We start from the raw sequence: 16,811 nt of genomic DNA on the forward strand, positions 1-16,811 counted from the left end.
ATCATTGCTGCTTTCTTCTATACCTCTGCCTTCCTTTCCCACCATTCCTTTTGCTCTCCAGCAAACAGCTGGGGAGCACAAGAGAGCCATGAACTGTGCTGGCCTTACTCATCTGCTTGGCTCTTACTTCACCTCCAACTGGAGTAAGCAGGATGAATGGCAAACAAAGGGGAATATCTCTTCCATGCAGCTTTCCCTGCCCCCATTGCTGTTCCTCACTAACAGCAAAAAAGGCATTTTCAACAAGTTATTCAGAAAATAGATGACAGAGTTGGCAGAGGAGTCAACAGGCACCACTATAAATAAGGTACCTTAATTACACCAAGATAAGCAGCGCATAAATAATTCTTTCTTCAACTTTGCACTTTCTTTACTTACAGTATTTTTGTTTATAGACTTGACTCCATACAAACTCATTTCCCATGCCCTTGCACACAGCCTTTGGATTAAGTTATATATTCTGTTAGTACACTACTTGTAGTCATTTTTTCCCTGTTCAATCATGTCAAATTCTCAGAAATTGCCTCAAGTTCCTGCAGTTGTCTCTGCAACTTTTTTTAGAAGAGTTTGCCATTGCCTCTTTCGTAGGGCTAAGAGAAAGTGACTGGCCCATGGTCACCCAGAGGGCTTTATGCTTAATAACTTATAGTCTTCAGGTTTCTAAATTGATACCTTAACTACTGTACTACACCAAACTGGTTTTCACTTGTAGTCATAATGGAGTGTTTACGACAGTCTGTCTGTCTGTCTGTCTGTCTGTCTGTCTGTCTGTCTGTCTGTCTCTATCTATCTATCTATCTATCTATCTATCTATCTATCTATCTATCTATGTGCAATAGTAACAATACCTAGAGAGTTTCTATCCTTAGAGGTTACTCCATACATTGCAGCCTCTTTGTAGTTGTTTCAGTGTGGGGTGTCAATCATTAATAGTTGTCCAATTATTTAAACTGGATTGAATTTAGCAATGGCATTTGCTGTCCCTCCAAAAATGAATATTAATAATTTTAAAATGCTATGTACAGTATGTTACGTTTGATTATGAAGCAATTTGCTTTGATAACTCAAAAACCCTATCCCATTTGTAAGTCATAAAACCCAACATAGGATCTCACGAAGCTCACTTTAGCAAGACAGATTGTAACATTTTTTTTATTAAATATGTAAAAAGATAAACGCAAATCAAATTATTCACATATTCAGAGACAAAAAAAGTATATTCTGTCATGCGACAATTGGTGGGTAATGCAAAATGACTGGTACATCTGAATAAGACCTTTTTGCATCTATTATGTCATTATCTATTTATAATTAACAATACATGTTTACATTCCTTTCAGTTTACATTTAATATATAACCAAAGCTTTATGGTGTGCTATTCAGTAAAAGTAATTGCAAATGTATATTAAAACTGTAACGGAATAACAGGATTACTCACCACAGGGGAGGGGGGGGATCTTCTTTCCTTCCAAGAGTCTCTGTCTCCCCTCAGCACAACTGAGCAGATCAGGTTTTATATTAAACTATTCCCCTGCTGCCTCCTAAGCCAACCACTTCCCATCTCCAAATGGGGGGAAAATGCTCCATATACTAGTCATACAAAGGGGACCGTAGAAAACCAGATACATTACTCTCCTCCCATGGACACAAAATATTCCTATGTGACAGGATGGTGAGCAGAGAGGCTTTGGATGAGAGCAGTTTAGAAACAAACCTCGAAAAGCCCAAAAAGCGCTTCAAAAGGAAGTATTTTAAAAGTTTTCCTAGAAGGAAAAAGAAACAGAGACATGACTGCATTGATGGAGATAGGAGTGTTAAAAAATAATGACTTCCTCTGGTTTGTTTGTTTTTTTAGCACAAGAAACATTTTGGAAGTGGCATAACGATAATAAATATTATGGATTTTTTTTTTGTTGGATTATGACAGCATACAGCTTTTGAAAAATAATGCTATTTATGAGTTTGATTATGCCTGCCAAGAGAAATTAAATCCTTTTCCTTAAAAATATTAAAAGATTTTTTTTTCTAGGAAAGGTGAAAGTGTTACTTTATTTGTGATGAGTTGGCATAGTATAGCTTTGTAAATTCTTCTAAACTGAAGAGATGGAATTAAACTTCAGTTGAGCTACAGGATTAAAGAGAGATTGTAATACATGCTGCCTGAGCTGTAATTAAGTATTCTGAAGCAAGAAAATTTCAGAGAAAAAGAAACTTTGAAAGATGCAACACATAATTTACAGTAATAATAGAACTAGCATTTATGACCAGATCTAGAATAGACTGAGACCTTCAGTGATGATAACCTGTACATTGAATTCTATTTGTTTTTTGCTAGAATACTTATAACCAATCCAATTTAAAACCGAGCAAATCATAAAACAGTAAATACAATGGAAAAATACTATAATTAGACTGTGAAAATGTGCAATTTAAATAAGGAATGTTTTAATATGATTTATTTCTACTATAAAAATGTCACAATCTAAGTGCAAATTTAACTAGAAGTTAATAGAACGCATGGCAATGAATATTTCTGTAATCCAGCAATTTGTTTTTCCATGCTACCCAAATCCATTCATCCAGACTATAACTTTTCTTTCGGAAACTAGCATTGCATCTGTGTGTACTTGAATTACTCACTGACTTTTAGATTCCAAAAAGATGTATGAAGATCTTTAGAGGATAAACTGTGTAATTATGCTAGTAAATATTCTGACATGGCCAACCACTACTTTCTCCTTTTGCACAGAAGAAAAAGTAAACATTTATTTTCATAATCAGTGTAGCCAGCAGTGGGAATTGGAATATAGGTGATATCTTCAGACATATATACTGTAAAGATTGGTATAAATGCTTAAACTGACAAACACTGAATATAGAATTGAAACAGGAATAACCTTTCTAGAAGAGGGAAGTGTCCAAAGAAAGATTAGGCAGGCAGGCATGTATGCATCTTCCAATACTATAAGATACACTTTATAGCTTCCTAGCATGCTTTGGATTATGACATCAGAAACATTACAGCTCTAGCATGTGTGCTTTTGTTCTAATTGGGGAAAATTATTTGAAATTACTTAAATTTGTCTATTTCAATTATTTCCCACTTTTGCCTTTTGTCCAAAGTAATGTCCAAGTGCACCGAATTATCATGAAATGTGTGAAACCTAACTGAATAGTACTTTTTGTTTTAAGAGATGCCCATATAAATAGTTTTGAACAAATTACAAATGTTATTCATACTTAAGACAGAAGGAAAAATAAATATATATATATATTATATTTATATATATATTTTTAAAAGCTGAACAAATTTCAAGCAGCCAGATAGTGACGTTGCAGTGGTAGAAACTGGGAACAAAGTTGCAGACCTCCTTAGGTGCAAATGCTGATAGAAGACTTCTGCAAAACACATCTTGGCAAGTTGGCTGACACTCACTATGGTACATTTATGTTAATGGCAGACAGAGAGTGATTGGTTTCAAGTCTGAGGCCACACACATTCCATTCTTCCAAAGAAAGTTCCCACAGAAAATCAGAAACAGCCAATGTGCCAGCTGATCAGTATTCTTCCTGCTGCTGGGGCTGTTCATGAACCTGTTCTTCACCTTCATGTTCTTCTGTGTGGCTCTCCTATATAGGGTAGAAAACAAGAAAAACAAACAAACAAACAAACTTGATCAAATACTAAAAGCAAAATTCTGTCTGCTTAGCTTTCTAAAAAAATGTTAGCGAGTTCAACATTTCTTAATCTTTACCACATAGATAGTTAAAATCATTAGGAGTCTTATACACATACCCTAATTACTCACATTTTTATTTTAATTTAAAGCTAGGATTATGTGTGAAGGAGAGAAGAGAGTGAGAGAGCTTGAAACCTGTGTATAGGGAAACTGATTTCAAATATGAATATGATTCACTGGGAATCATGGAATGGCAAGCTTTTTTCTATCTGAATTTTGGATCTAATCGGTATCAACTCCTCCAGAATATTCATAATTCTTTTATGGATTATAATTTCTGCAAAGAAATTCTTAGTTGAAACCATTTTGTGGAATAACTAGCATAGAGAGGCAACATTGGAAGACCTTGAATATGAATGTTATCCAGTTCTATTAAAACTACTAAATAATAAAAATTATTTATGCTATTGTGTAGAGGATAAAATAGATGATGAAGACTTACATGTTCTTCTGAAGCATACAGAACTTCCATTAACCGTTGAACAAGATCATTGTTTTCTTCTCCGTGTTCTTGACATAGAAGCTCAATCTCCCTTAATTTCCCAAAATAGAAATCTCTCTCCTTTTCCACACCTTCAAGTGCAAGTTTTAATGAATGTACCTGTGAAAATAAAACATTTAGGTAACTGTATATTTATATAGCAAATCATACAACTGCACAATTGCTAGGGAAACAGAATGTTCACATGCATTCAATACAAATAGAAACAAATTTGTACTATATACTGAAGAATTCAATTCATTTTTTTTGTTCTAACTTTGATGTTTCTTCATAATACATTCACAGGTATGTATCTGGTGTCTTGTGCTATTCAGGTAGTTCTCAATTTACAACCATTTGTTTAATGACTGTTCAAAGTTACAAAAGTGCTGAAAAAAATTATGTATGATCAGTCCTCTAACTTAACAATTGCTGCAGCATCCTCATAAACATATGATCAAAATCTGGATGCTTGGAAACCAGCAACATATTTACAATGGTTGCAAAATCCCAGGGTCAGCTGATTGGCATCTGCAACCTTCTCATAGAGCTTATGACAAGCAAAGTCAAAGCCAGAGTTGTTTAATGACCATATGGTTCACTTAACAACCACAGCAAAAGGTCATAAAATCAGCCATAACACACTTAATGATCACATTGCTTAGCAATGAAAAGTTCCAGTCCCAACTGTGGTCACAAATCAAGGATTTTATCTGTGCTCATTAGCAAAAAGGTTATTCCAGTCTAACCTTAAACTAGCAGAACACCCCACCAAATCTGACAGGCAAGCTGCCAGTATATAAAAAGAAAACAAACCCCACTCCCTTCTAATACTGTTACCTAGTTTGGTAATGAAACACCTGCAAGAAAACAACCAAGCTCAAAGAGCACCAAGGATCCTATAAGGGAAAGAACTAATCCCTAGGGCACTCCTTATTGGGTGTCTGGGAACCCAATCTCCCTCCCTCACACACATACACACACATGCATAATCACTCACAAACTCAACTATTCTACTTCCCAAGTAGAACAATCATAGAACGGGGCCTCTTAATCCTAGTTGTAATAGCTGTTTCAGAAGGATACTGCAATACTAAAGTCTCTTGAAAGTTCCAACAGAAGGCTGGGTTTCCACCATTCATGCCTCACTACTAGTTGTCTGTAACAATGACCAGTGTGGTTTCCATTGTACCATAGCTTGAATCCTGACTGCCAAGATTCTAGAAAATCTGTTTCTTCCAGAGCCCTATTCACCTCACCAGAGAGCAGTTTTCACCTCATCACTTTCTTCACAACCTTTCCCCCCAAATAGATCTTCAGGATCTATTAAGCTAACCTAAACTTGATTTTCTTGCCCCCAGGCATATAAAAGGAAGTAGGAAAGACTAGATTCTTACCTATAAAATATAAAGGCACCTTCTTACTGTAGCTTCTGTGCTAGTTATTTTTCCCATAGATCAGGGGTGTCAAACTTAAGGCCCGCGGGCCAGGTCTGGCCCACAGGGTATTTAGATCTGGCCCGTGGGGCCACCCTGGAAACAGCAAAGGATTAGCCCATGGTGCCTCTGCCAGCAAAAACAGCACTCGGGAGGGCTGCATGTGGCCCTCCCGAGTTCCGTTTTTCCTGGCAGAGGGTTGCAGGAGGCCATTGCAGCTGAAAACAGAGCTCGTGAATGCTCCGTTATCGTTGGCAGAGGGTTGCAGGAAGCAGTTGCAGCTGAAAACAGAGCTCAGGAGCCCATTTTCACTGGCAAAGTGCTCGGGCCACCACAGGCGCCAACACAATGATGAGCTGGCCACACCCCCTGGCCATGCCTGAAACCAAACACAACCCTGATGTGGCCCTCAATGAAATCGAGTTTGACATCTTTGTCATAGACTTTCTATTCAGAAAACCAGTAGTATAGGATTTTCTTAGGGAAAGGGGGTCAAATGACTATATTTTGGGTTGTTCAACAAGGCCACTCAAATATGTAGACTCTTAAAGGACATTGATTTATGTTACACAATTACTATAATGATGTAATGAGATATCACTTGACTAAATGTTTACAAAGCATTTTTCCTGTTATCATCCCAGGTTCCTCCGCTGGCATAAAAATAACTAAGGTAATTGGTTAAAGATGTAATGATCTTCCAAGTATAGGTCAGCAATAACTAGTGCTTAATTGTTGAAAACTGCTATGGTTATCTTTTTAGAATCATACTAGATTTTACCTCTTTGCTCATATGCAGTTATTTCCCATTTTGGTAGCCTAAGCATATTACCTGTTCGCTGAGCTGTATGACTTGTGTCTCCAAATCTTTATCAGACTTTGACACTGAACTGCTTGGCGGTGTTTTTTTTGCTGATGATGGACGAGATGATGTGGAGCCAGGTTTTGATGCAGGACTGGATTTGGCAGCACCTGAAAAAATATATTAAAAGTTTTTAAAATATTAGTTAGAACCAAGACTCTTGTCACTTAAGAAACCAACTGTGATGAATTTGGAGAATGAGTATGTAAAGCATTGTATGATTCAGTGGGCAAAGAACTTTAGATATAAAGTAATGCTTGAACAATGGGAGAATATGAGAGAAGGTCTAAAATTCACATTAAATTATAATTTAAAGGAATTTTTTAATAAGATGATGTCTATTTGATATCTAACAGCCGACAAGTTGTCGAGAAAGTATAAAGGTTTCGCAAATGAATGTGGGAAATGTAAATGTAAAGAAGGAATTTTTTATCATTTATAGTGGACATGTGACAAAGCAAAGAAATATTGGAGAAGGATTCACATCTTAATTCAGAAGATTCTTAAAGCGAATATAAAGATAAAGCCAGAGACTTTTCTTTTAGGCCTAATGGGCAAAGAACTTGAAAAAATAATGGAACTTTAATGTTATATATGTTAACATGCGCATAATTACTTTATGCACTGCCCTAGCAGGCAGATCTTACAAAGATCCCTACCCTACCCCTGAAAAGGTGCAGAGTAAAACTGGCAAAGCACATGGCAAGGACTTGGTCCAGAGAGTCATGCCAAGCCTTGGTTGCTAAGTAGGGAGCCACCAGCCAGCCCTGGTTGCTCCAGATCAAGATCCCCAGCCTGCATCTACCTTGCTTTTGATTGCTTCCCAGGAGGTACCAGAACTAGCAGTGTTTTGCAAGATCTTAGCTGGCAACCACACACACACACACACAAAAAGAGTAAGCTGCATTTGGTGCACAGAATCCTAGTAGGCAGATTGGGAATACACATGGGAATGTGTGATGAGCTGAGACTGCTGACGCCAGGAGCCTAGGGGTCAGGATGGCACAGGGGAGGGAGCCCAGCAGAAGGCAAAAGATAGCAAAGATCAGCAAAGTCAGCAGAAGTAGGCCAGAAGAATGAAGGCTGGCTAAAGAGCAGAGATGGGGTGAAGATAGGCAACCGGGGAGAGTTGAAGTGGAGGCAAGCACAGCAGGGTAGGAGAAATCTGAGATCTTCACCTAACAATGGCATGATCCTGGCCTAACAATCACAACTGGTATTACTGAAACTGCTGTCTCTAAGGGGTGCAGTTCACCTAATAACCACTTCGCTTAGACATTGAAATTCCAGTCCCAATTAGGGGTCCTTCAGGTTATTCGGTGAGGATTACCAGTATTATTTTCCAGTATGTAACTTTTGTTTATCTCTTCTCCCACAGAACTAGAAGAATCTCTTTTCTTGTTCTGAAGTTGCTGAAATGTGGATATCATTTGTTCAAGAGAATTAAAAAAAAATTGGAATCTAGTAAAGACCTCAGAAATTGTCTACTTACAGTAGATCCAGGACAGTTTATCAATTATATAATAATTTCTAAAGATGTGTGCAAGAGTACTCAAATTGGAAATGCTTCGGTTGCAAAATGCTGTATTCAAGCTTGATTGAAACAGTCCATGTTTTGCTCAAAACAGGACATTCAAACTCAAGACAAGGCATTTAGAATTTGAAACAGCTGAAATTAGAAATGTGTTCCATATGCCTAGTGGCTTCCTTATTATCTGATTCAACATTATTTAGAATGGCCTTTTCTCCATCTTGTGCCTTCAAAATGCAATAATTTTCAATTGTCAGCTATCATAATCAGCTGATAATAAAGGGATGTGGATAACAATTAAATGTTGTAGAAGCCATCTAAGAATGAAAATCATTGTAGGGATTTCATTACATATAAAGACATTCTGTTAAAAAAACAATATTGTCAAATGTCAAGACCCTCACTTGACACACCCACAACTGAAGCCCCTATAAACAGAAGAACACTGACACTGACACCTCCTAAACTCCACTGAAGATGTTACCTAGCCTGGTAACAAAACGTTCGACAACCAACCCACAATCTCGGAGAATGAATCTTCACCCTCAAAAAACAATATATCTGCTGACAAATGCTGCAGCTCGCAGAACTGCATTGTTTTAAACAGGCTCTATTATTTTTCTGTAGCTTTTTCTGTTATACAAATAATGCAAATAAATATCAAACCAAAAACCACTAAAGAAAATCTGCATGGCAAATAGTATATGTATATGCATTCCCTTTTTTTGTATACTGGGCCAGCACTTAGGGTTTGGAAACATTCCAGTTACTATAAACCTAGATTACACCAGCAGGTTCTAGTAAGAAGGAATCTATCAAATGAAGAGGAGATGCCATGCATCCCATTTCTTTAATATGCCCATTAGTAACAGCAGTGGCTAAGAATGTGCTCTTTTAAGGATGGAGGATTTCAGGAGATTTATAACCAAAGATTTAATACGCTAATGAAACCAACCCCCAGCCTGCAAAAAGCCAAAATATTTACAACAGATTATTAGATTTAGATATAATGTTCTTATATATTGCTCTTTTGTGACGTATACATGCAAATAATTCAGTAGAAATTATAACATAAAATATAACAGCCCTATCCTCATCATTTCAGCATGTGGGTACAAGCTAGTAGAAAATCTAGGATTCCCAAAATATCACAGTCTACAGCTGTTACATTAGCAACATATATATGAGCCACAATTACATACAGAAGTGCACCTGTTTACATGTGTATGCTGAAGGAAGATGGAAATCAAGTTTTGGCAAGAGGAAAGCCTAACACAACTCATCGTAAAAGAGAATATCATTGAGATAAATTTACTCTTCTTGCCAAAGAGACAGTTGTATATAAACTCTATTTGGGAACTGTACTATCACATTTTACATATTTCAAGAGGACATCACAGCCCCCATAAATCACAGTATGTTATATGATGTGGTGTGGGGAAAAAAGCCATTGTCCTTTAAAATTAGTAATGAAGTTGTATTTTTAACGTATTATTCAAAAATTACAACTGTAAATAGCAATAGTTCACAATTGTGGATAAATACCTGCTGTAGGAGAGTTTGCATGATGAGATTTTTTTGGCAGATTAAAGATCTGTTCCCCAGGATCAGGTGGTGGAATTGCATCTTGTCCTTGCCGAGCCTCTACTGGATCATATTCTTTCCCATCATAGTTAGCATCAAAAAATTTCTTAAACCACTGTATGAAATCAAGGTTATCTTGGAAACGTCCCTTTACTAATTTCTCCACTGGAATGACCTATATGACAAAACAAGGCAGATCAGTGATTTAAAAGGCCAACAGAAGAATTTAAATAAAAAATAATGTTTCCAAATACTAATAACAAGTGTAATACCAAATAGTAAATTTAAAGCTATCTAGCCAATAAAATATTAGATTTATTTTAGCTACTATAAAAGGAGCCATCACATACCATTCATAAATTTCAAACATCCTTTTTCTATTAAACAGATAATTGAATAGTATTATAGACAGTTCTGCATAAACTGGAATCTTTACCTTATCCACATTCATTCTTTTAAATGATGCTTGCAGAAGTTTGAAGTTATGAATATACTCATGTTCAAGCTTCGCTTGAAATTTTACTTTCTTCAAACTAATACATCCTGGGAACAGCATATCCATGAACTGGCAGTAAGCTGCTCCTAGAACAAGAGAACAGAAGCATATTAGTTGCAGTGCAAGCAAATAAGCTAGCCAAGTGTCACAAGAAACAAAGTAAATAGACTTACTTATCACCCAGCCCAAAAAGGAACAAAAAGACCCAAGCACCTCTCCACCATAAATCAGCAGCCAGATCAGTATAGATTAACTCCAAGGTTAACATCAGACCAACAATCAAGTAAACAATACCCCAATCAAAAAACTGCTAAAGAAACCAACAGCAAACAGCCCAATCAAAGAATCTCTAAAACCACCCCCACCAACACTGACAAGCAAGCCACTAAAATATAAACTGACAGCAAAGTGCACTCCTTACTAGCACTGATGATGTTATCTAGTTTGGGTAATGAATCATCTGCAAGAAAACAAGCAATCCAAGGACCCCTCATGTCAATCCTCAATTACAAATATTCTCTTTTATTAGACTTACTTATTCCAGTTGCAACAATAGGATTAAATATTAAACTTCTCTCTTAGTATCAAATGAAAGCAATATGTATTTAGTTTTAGTATGTGACTGCTTTTTCAAGCACATCTGCAACATTAGAACTGTAACAAATGTTACCAAGAAACATTCCAGTAAATACAGTACAAAAAGTCTCTATAGAATATGCAAGACAAACTAGCATATTGGTCTGATCTTAAAAATTAAAAGTGCTTAACTGATTTTTAAGAACCATTGATTTTCAAAGCATTTACTTTTTAATATTTTATTATTATTTTGCCATCTTTATATACATCGGTATATCCCATCTTTATTATTTTTTATAAACAACTCAAGGTGGTGAACATATCTAATATGACTTCTTCCTCCTATTTTCCTCATAACAACTCTGTGAGGTGAGTTGGGCTTCAAGAATGGACGTTGTCTTACCTGAACGTCCCTTTTCTGGGCGCTGCGTACACTATCCATCAATGGGTTAACTTCTTCAGCCTTTGGCAATAACTGAGTGAGAGCTCAATTTCCCTTTCCTGTTGCCCTGCCACGCCCCTCAATCCCATGATCCCCAGTCTGAACGAAGTTATGGGAGACCACACCGTGTCAGGTAAGCAACATAACTTTAATGAAACCAACTGTAAACAACAAACAACACTACTGGCAGAAGCCAACTAAGAGAGAAGGGAGGGTATGGATAGTGTACGCAGCACCCAGAAAAGGGACGTTCAGGTAAGACAACGTCCATTTTCCTGTGCGCTGCTCCCACTATCCATCAATGGGATATACCCAAGTTTAAACCCCATGGGCGGGAAGCTGAGTGCCTCCAGAGTCCTCCTCTGTCACCACCGTCTGCAATATCCTACGGCCGAAGGATGCTTCTGCAGAGCTGTAGGCATCTATCTTGTAGTGACGGATGAAGGGCATCACCGATGACCAGGTCGCTGCTCTGCAAATATCAGCCACCGACGCCTGCGTTGCCCAGGCCGCCGTTGTGGCCGCGCTGCGTGTGGACTGCAGAAGAATCCTTCCCGGAGGAGGTTTAGTGTTCAGCTCATACGCTAATGCGATGCAGGCCTTAATCCATCTGCTCACCGTGGATGCTGAGATCTTCAGTCCCATGGAAGCCGGGTTGAATGACACTAAGAGCGCCTCCGTGTGTCGGAAGGCCGCCGTCCTGTTAATGTAAATGCAAAGGGCGCGGCGGACATCGAGGGAATGCCATTGTTTCTCTCTGCTGTTGCGCGGGCAGGGGCAGAAGTCCAGTAGGATGAGTTCCTGGGAGAGGTGGAACCAGGAGTTCACCTTGGGGATGAAGGCCGGATCCAGCCGCAAGACCACCGTGGTGTCCCTGAAGATGCAGAGATCCTTCCGGATTGAGAGTGCTGCTACCTCCGAGACTCTTTTGGCTGAGGTGATGGCCAGCAGGAAGGTCACCTTGAACGATAAGTGTTTTGAGGACAACTGAGCCCAAGGGCTCAAACGGGGGGCACATTAAGGCCCGGAGAACCAGCGGGAGGTCCCAGGACAGGTACCAGTGCACTGTGGGGGGGGCGCAAGTTCTTGGCGCTGTGGAGAAATCCCCTGATGCGCGGGTGATGGGACAGCGCTTGGTAGGGCGGGCATACGATGACTGTGGACAGAGCCGCTGTCTGGCGTTTTAGGGTCGCTGGCGCCAGCCCTTTCTCCAGTCCTGACTGCAGGAATTTGAGGATGTTCTGGACCGTTGCCGATGTTGGGTCCTCATGGTGCTGGGAGCACCAGTGGCAGAACGCCCGCCACGAAGCCTCGTAAATGCGAGTCGTTGAGGGCCGTCTGGCAGCTTGGATAGTATTTACTACCCCATCTGATAGTTTATCTCTTTTTAGGATGACCCTCTCAAATGCCAGATGGTCAATTGTAGCCACTGAGGCTCTGGATGACTGACCGCCCCCTGGCAGAGTTCCACCTGGTGGGGGGGAATCTGCCCGGGTTGCCCCACGGATAACGCCACGAGGTCAGCATACCACGGTCGTCGAGGCCAGTTGGGAGCCACTAGCAGTAGGTCGGCTTCCTCAGCCAGCAGCTTTCGGATGAGGCGAGGAAGGAGGGGAATCGGTGGAAAGGCATAGAGTAGGCCCTTGGGCCACCTGCATCGTAGGGCGTCATGGTCCTCCACCTGTGCTGATGGGTAGCGGGATATGAAGCGGGTCAGCTGGGCGTTGTTCGGGGTCGCGAAGAGGTCCACCTCTGGCATCCCGAAGCGGGTGCTGAGCTCCCGAAATAGGCGTGGGTGTAGCTGCCACTCCGCTGGGTCTATCAGTTCGCGGCTGAGCCAGTCCGCCCTGACGTTGGTTGATCCCGAGATATGCTCCGCCTTGATCAACAGCAGGTGAGACTCCGCCCAGGCGAATAGGGCCTCGGACTCGAACATCAGTGCACAGGACCTCGTGCCCCCTTCCCTGTTGACGTGTGCTTTTGCCGAAATGTTGTCTGTCCGGATCAGAACGTGCTGGCCTTGAACTGCTGTCTGGAATTGACGTAACGCCAGCCTGATTGCTCGGAGTTCCAGGAGGTTGATGCTGCTGAGTCGTTCGCTCCTGGACCACTGGCCCTGGGCTACCAGATGGTGCAGATGGGCACCCCATCCCCGCAGACTAACCACAGTGTGAGTCTGTCCGGGTCCAGGAATTCGCAGCCCTTGAGGAGCACAGGGGACCTCCACCACCCGAGGGAGAGACAGACCTGAGATGGTATGGTTACCCTGCGCTTCAAGTTGGTCTTGCCTGCTCTCTGGAAGGGCAGCAGGAACCATTGGAGGGCCCGCGAGTGTCTGCGTGCCCACGGAACGATACCGAAGCAGGATACCATCTTCCCGAGGAGTGATGCTAGCTGTACCAGGGGCACTCTCCCCCCTTCCGAGACCTGTTGGATTAGGTCTCGAATGCTCAGGATCCTCTCCTGAGAGAGGAACACTTGGCCTTTGACCGAGTCGATCTCCGCCCCCAAGTGCAGAAGACGAGAGGACGGCTGTAGCTGGCTTTTCTCGAAGTTGATGGAAAAGCCGTGGTCTTGGAATGCCCGCAGGATTCTTTCCATATCCTTGGTCGCCTGGCCGTGTGACAACGAGAGGATCAGAATGTCGTCGAGGTAGCAGAGGAGGCGCACTGGAATGGTGTGGAGTGTGGCCGCCACCACCGCTACTAGCTTGGTGAAGGTGCGGGGCGCCGACGAGAGTCCGAAGGGCATTGCGTGGTACTGGAAGTGCTGGCCTGCGAACTCGAATCTCAGGAAGCGCCGGTGACTGGGATGGATCGGCACATGAAGATAGGCCTCCCGCACGTCGACTGACTGGAGGAGATCCCCTCTCCTTACGCCCGCTAGTATCGACTTGAGGGAGTGCATTTTGAATCTGCGATACTTTACCGACCGGTTTAGTCGTTTGAGATTCAGAATGGCTCTCCAGCCTCCCGAGCTTTTGGGCACCAGGAAGAGGGTCGAGTAGAAACCGGAACCTTGCTGATTGTGTGGCACCGGTTCTATAGCTCTTATCTCCAGCAGGTGTGTGATCTCTTGTGCCAGAAGGTCTCTGAGTTCTTTGGACTGTGGGACCGGGCAACGTACAAAGCGACTGGGTGTAGGACCGAAGAATTCGATGGAGAGCCCCGATGAGATCGTGCGCTGAATCCACAAGTCCTCCGTTGATCGGGCCCATTGCTGGTGGAAGAGCTGGAGTCTCCCGCCGATGGGCCCCGCAGCCCGGGCGTCACTTCCCCCTCCTGGCAGTCTTGAAGCCGGCCCCGCGAAAGGATCGTTTAGCTTGCTGGCGTCAGCCGTGGTCTCGGAACTGAGATCTGTCCTGGTGTGTGCTGGTGCTCTGGAAGTGGGAGCCCTGTGGTGGGGGCCCTCTCGGCCCTGAGCTGGTCCGAAAGGGCTGCTGGTAAGAGTAAAGTGTGTATCTGCGGTCCTGATCTGTCCCCGTCCACACACACATACAAACACAGCCAGCCGAGGGTTAAGGAAACACTTTGGCACACACCCAGGTCTTATCTCCAACTTGGCAGCGATTTACACACCGTCTGCCAAGTGCGTTTATTTCCACAAAACAGAAAGATAAGATACTTAGCGTACAAAAAGTCCAATCAGAATAATATTTCTTTCAGCAGTTCCGGACGAGGCTTTAGTGACTATCCAAGGTTAGTTTTGTTCGTCACAGGGATCACTGGCCACCACCCTCTATTATATAGTCTCTGGGGTGTGGTCCAGTGATTCAGTTCTAATCCCTAGCACGCCTCCTGAGCTGCTGCAATCGTTTATCACGCCTTCGGAGGCGTGTGTCCAGGAATGATGTTTCTCCTCCGCTCTCATCCGAGCCACCTGTCTCCCTGCTAATCTCCTCTCCCTCGGCCGGCACCTGAGACAGTGCCAGAGGGGAGGGGCCTGGAGAGGGAGGCCTGGCTGACTCCTCTTCCTCATGCTCGGAGCTTTCTTCCTCCGATGGGACAGGCTCAGAGGGCGGGGCCACAACAGGTCCTGCCGCCGGTACGCTGATGGGAGCACCTTCCTCTTGTCTTTACCCTCGATCAAGACTGGTTCCAAGGCTGCCCCAAACAAGTCTGGAGCTTTGTACGGGGCTGCGGCCAGCTTCCATTTGGCTTTAAGGTCTGCCTTCCAGGGGCGAAGCCAGAACAGCCTTCTTGCTGTAACATTCGATGCCAGAGATCTAGAAGCGAATTTAGCGGAATTCAGGGATGCATCCGCGGCGTATTCGGTGGCGGCTACGATCTTGTTCAAGTCCTGGTGCAGCCTAGTGTCTTCCGGGGGGCAGTCTTTCCTGTAATTGGCGTAGCCAGATGAGGGTGGCTCTGTTAAAAAAGGAGGTCGCCGTTGCCGTCCTGATTGCCTAAACCGCTGCCTGATGAGACTTACGGAGGGCCCACTCCATCCTCTTGTCATCAGCTTTGAGCCCGTCTACGGCATCCGTGGACACCATCGATGAGGATGACAGGGAGGCTACTGGCTGGTCCACCGATGGCAGAGTTAAAAGGTCCTCCAACTCCTGGGCTGAGCAGTAGAGTTTCTTGTCCAGGCTGCTCGGGGTTGTTAGCAAGGCTGGCTGTCCCCAGGGGTTCTGGATCACGTCTGAAAAGAGCTGGGGGCAGGGAATACAGTCCTTTTCCTGCTTGGAGGACTTGAAGAGCGCATCGTGGGGTCCCGCGGCTGTGGGCTTAGGCGCGGGGATCTCCCCAGGCACGCCCAAATTGGTTGTGAGGCGCGCCTTGTGAAGGAGAGATTTGAATAACGCTGGACGAAACAGCCCTGTGAAAGCCGGAGAATCTGGCATCAGGCCCTCGTCCTCTGACAACTCTAAGGTCTCTGGCCTGTCCTCGGCTTGGTCTGAATCCTCTGACGAGGATGACTGGGCATGCGCCTATTGGTGCTGGGCCAGTTGCTGTTGGGGCGCCCCCTGTGCTGGTAGTTGGCGAGGGGGGCCTCCTGCGGCCTGCTGCCAGCCTGCAGCCAAGAAAGAGGACATTGCTGAGAGCATGGTCTGAAAGTCCAGCTGGCTGGCTGGTAGGGGTCCTTCTGGGGCACGCAGGCCAGCTGCCATTGGCGTGAATGTTGCCTCGGCCCCACGGTGGCGCCAGTGAGGTGGGTCCGATAGTGGAATATCTGGCAATGAGTGGGATACTCCTCTGGGCCGTGGAAGCTCCTGGTTGAGCCCCGCTGCACTCGGGGTTGCCGGTGTTAGGGCCAGCTCAGCCAGGCTTGTGATGCCAGGGCCCGCCTCCGCACGTGCTTAGGGAGAGGGACTAGGAGACTCGGGCCCTTGGATAGGAGTTGCCACTCTCTCCTTCTGTGCTTTAGTGCAGAGGCGCTCTAAGGTCTTATGGCGCCTTGCAGCATCCTTGTCGTGGATCGGGGGCGCCTTTTCCCCGCGGTCTTTATGATGGGAGGACCGCTTCTTAGAGTGTTTCTTGGAGGATTTGGACCCCTTGCGAGGTGGGCTTGCTTCAAGCTCTGGATCCGAGGAGAAAGGAGAGTCTGACAAGGCCATGGTTGCCATCTGACTCTCTTCGCAAGATTGCTTGCCTGCGCTTTAAATGAGGCCCTTGTGCCACCAGCAGAATTGGGCTTGCAGCAAAGGAACCGCTGAGAT

At 43.5% G+C, this 16,811-nt stretch overlaps 1 protein-coding gene across 5 annotated transcripts in view; it reads right to left on the minus strand.

Moving 5' to 3' along the window:
- Positions 1 to 1,124: 1,124 nt before the first annotated feature.
- Positions 1,125 to 16,811, minus strand: part of MAPRE2 (microtubule associated protein RP/EB family member 2) — a 65,938-nt gene continuing 50,251 nt past the window's right edge. For all 5 annotated transcript variants that reach the window (XM_070940553.1, XM_070940554.1, XM_070940555.1 and 2 more), the window contains 5 exons: positions 10,072 to 10,217; positions 9,597 to 9,810; positions 6,491 to 6,630; positions 4,184 to 4,342; positions 1,125 to 3,631 (listed from right to left, as the gene is read on the minus strand). In XM_070940553.1, the coding sequence (XP_070796654.1) occupies positions 3,560 to 3,631; positions 4,184 to 4,342; positions 6,491 to 6,630; positions 9,597 to 9,810; positions 10,072 to 10,217 (731 nt within the window). In that variant the 3' untranslated portion in view covers positions 1,125 to 3,559. The remainder of the gene's footprint in view (positions 3,632 to 4,183; positions 4,343 to 6,490; positions 6,631 to 9,596; positions 9,811 to 10,071; positions 10,218 to 16,811) is intronic.

This window comes from Pituophis catenifer, unplaced genomic scaffold, assembly GCF_029215685.1.
Source record: "Pituophis catenifer annectens isolate HBS135680 unplaced genomic scaffold, rPitCat1.0.hap2 SCAF_3, whole genome shotgun sequence".
Classification (NCBI taxonomy): Eukaryota; Metazoa; Chordata; class Lepidosauria; order Squamata; family Colubridae; genus Pituophis; species Pituophis catenifer.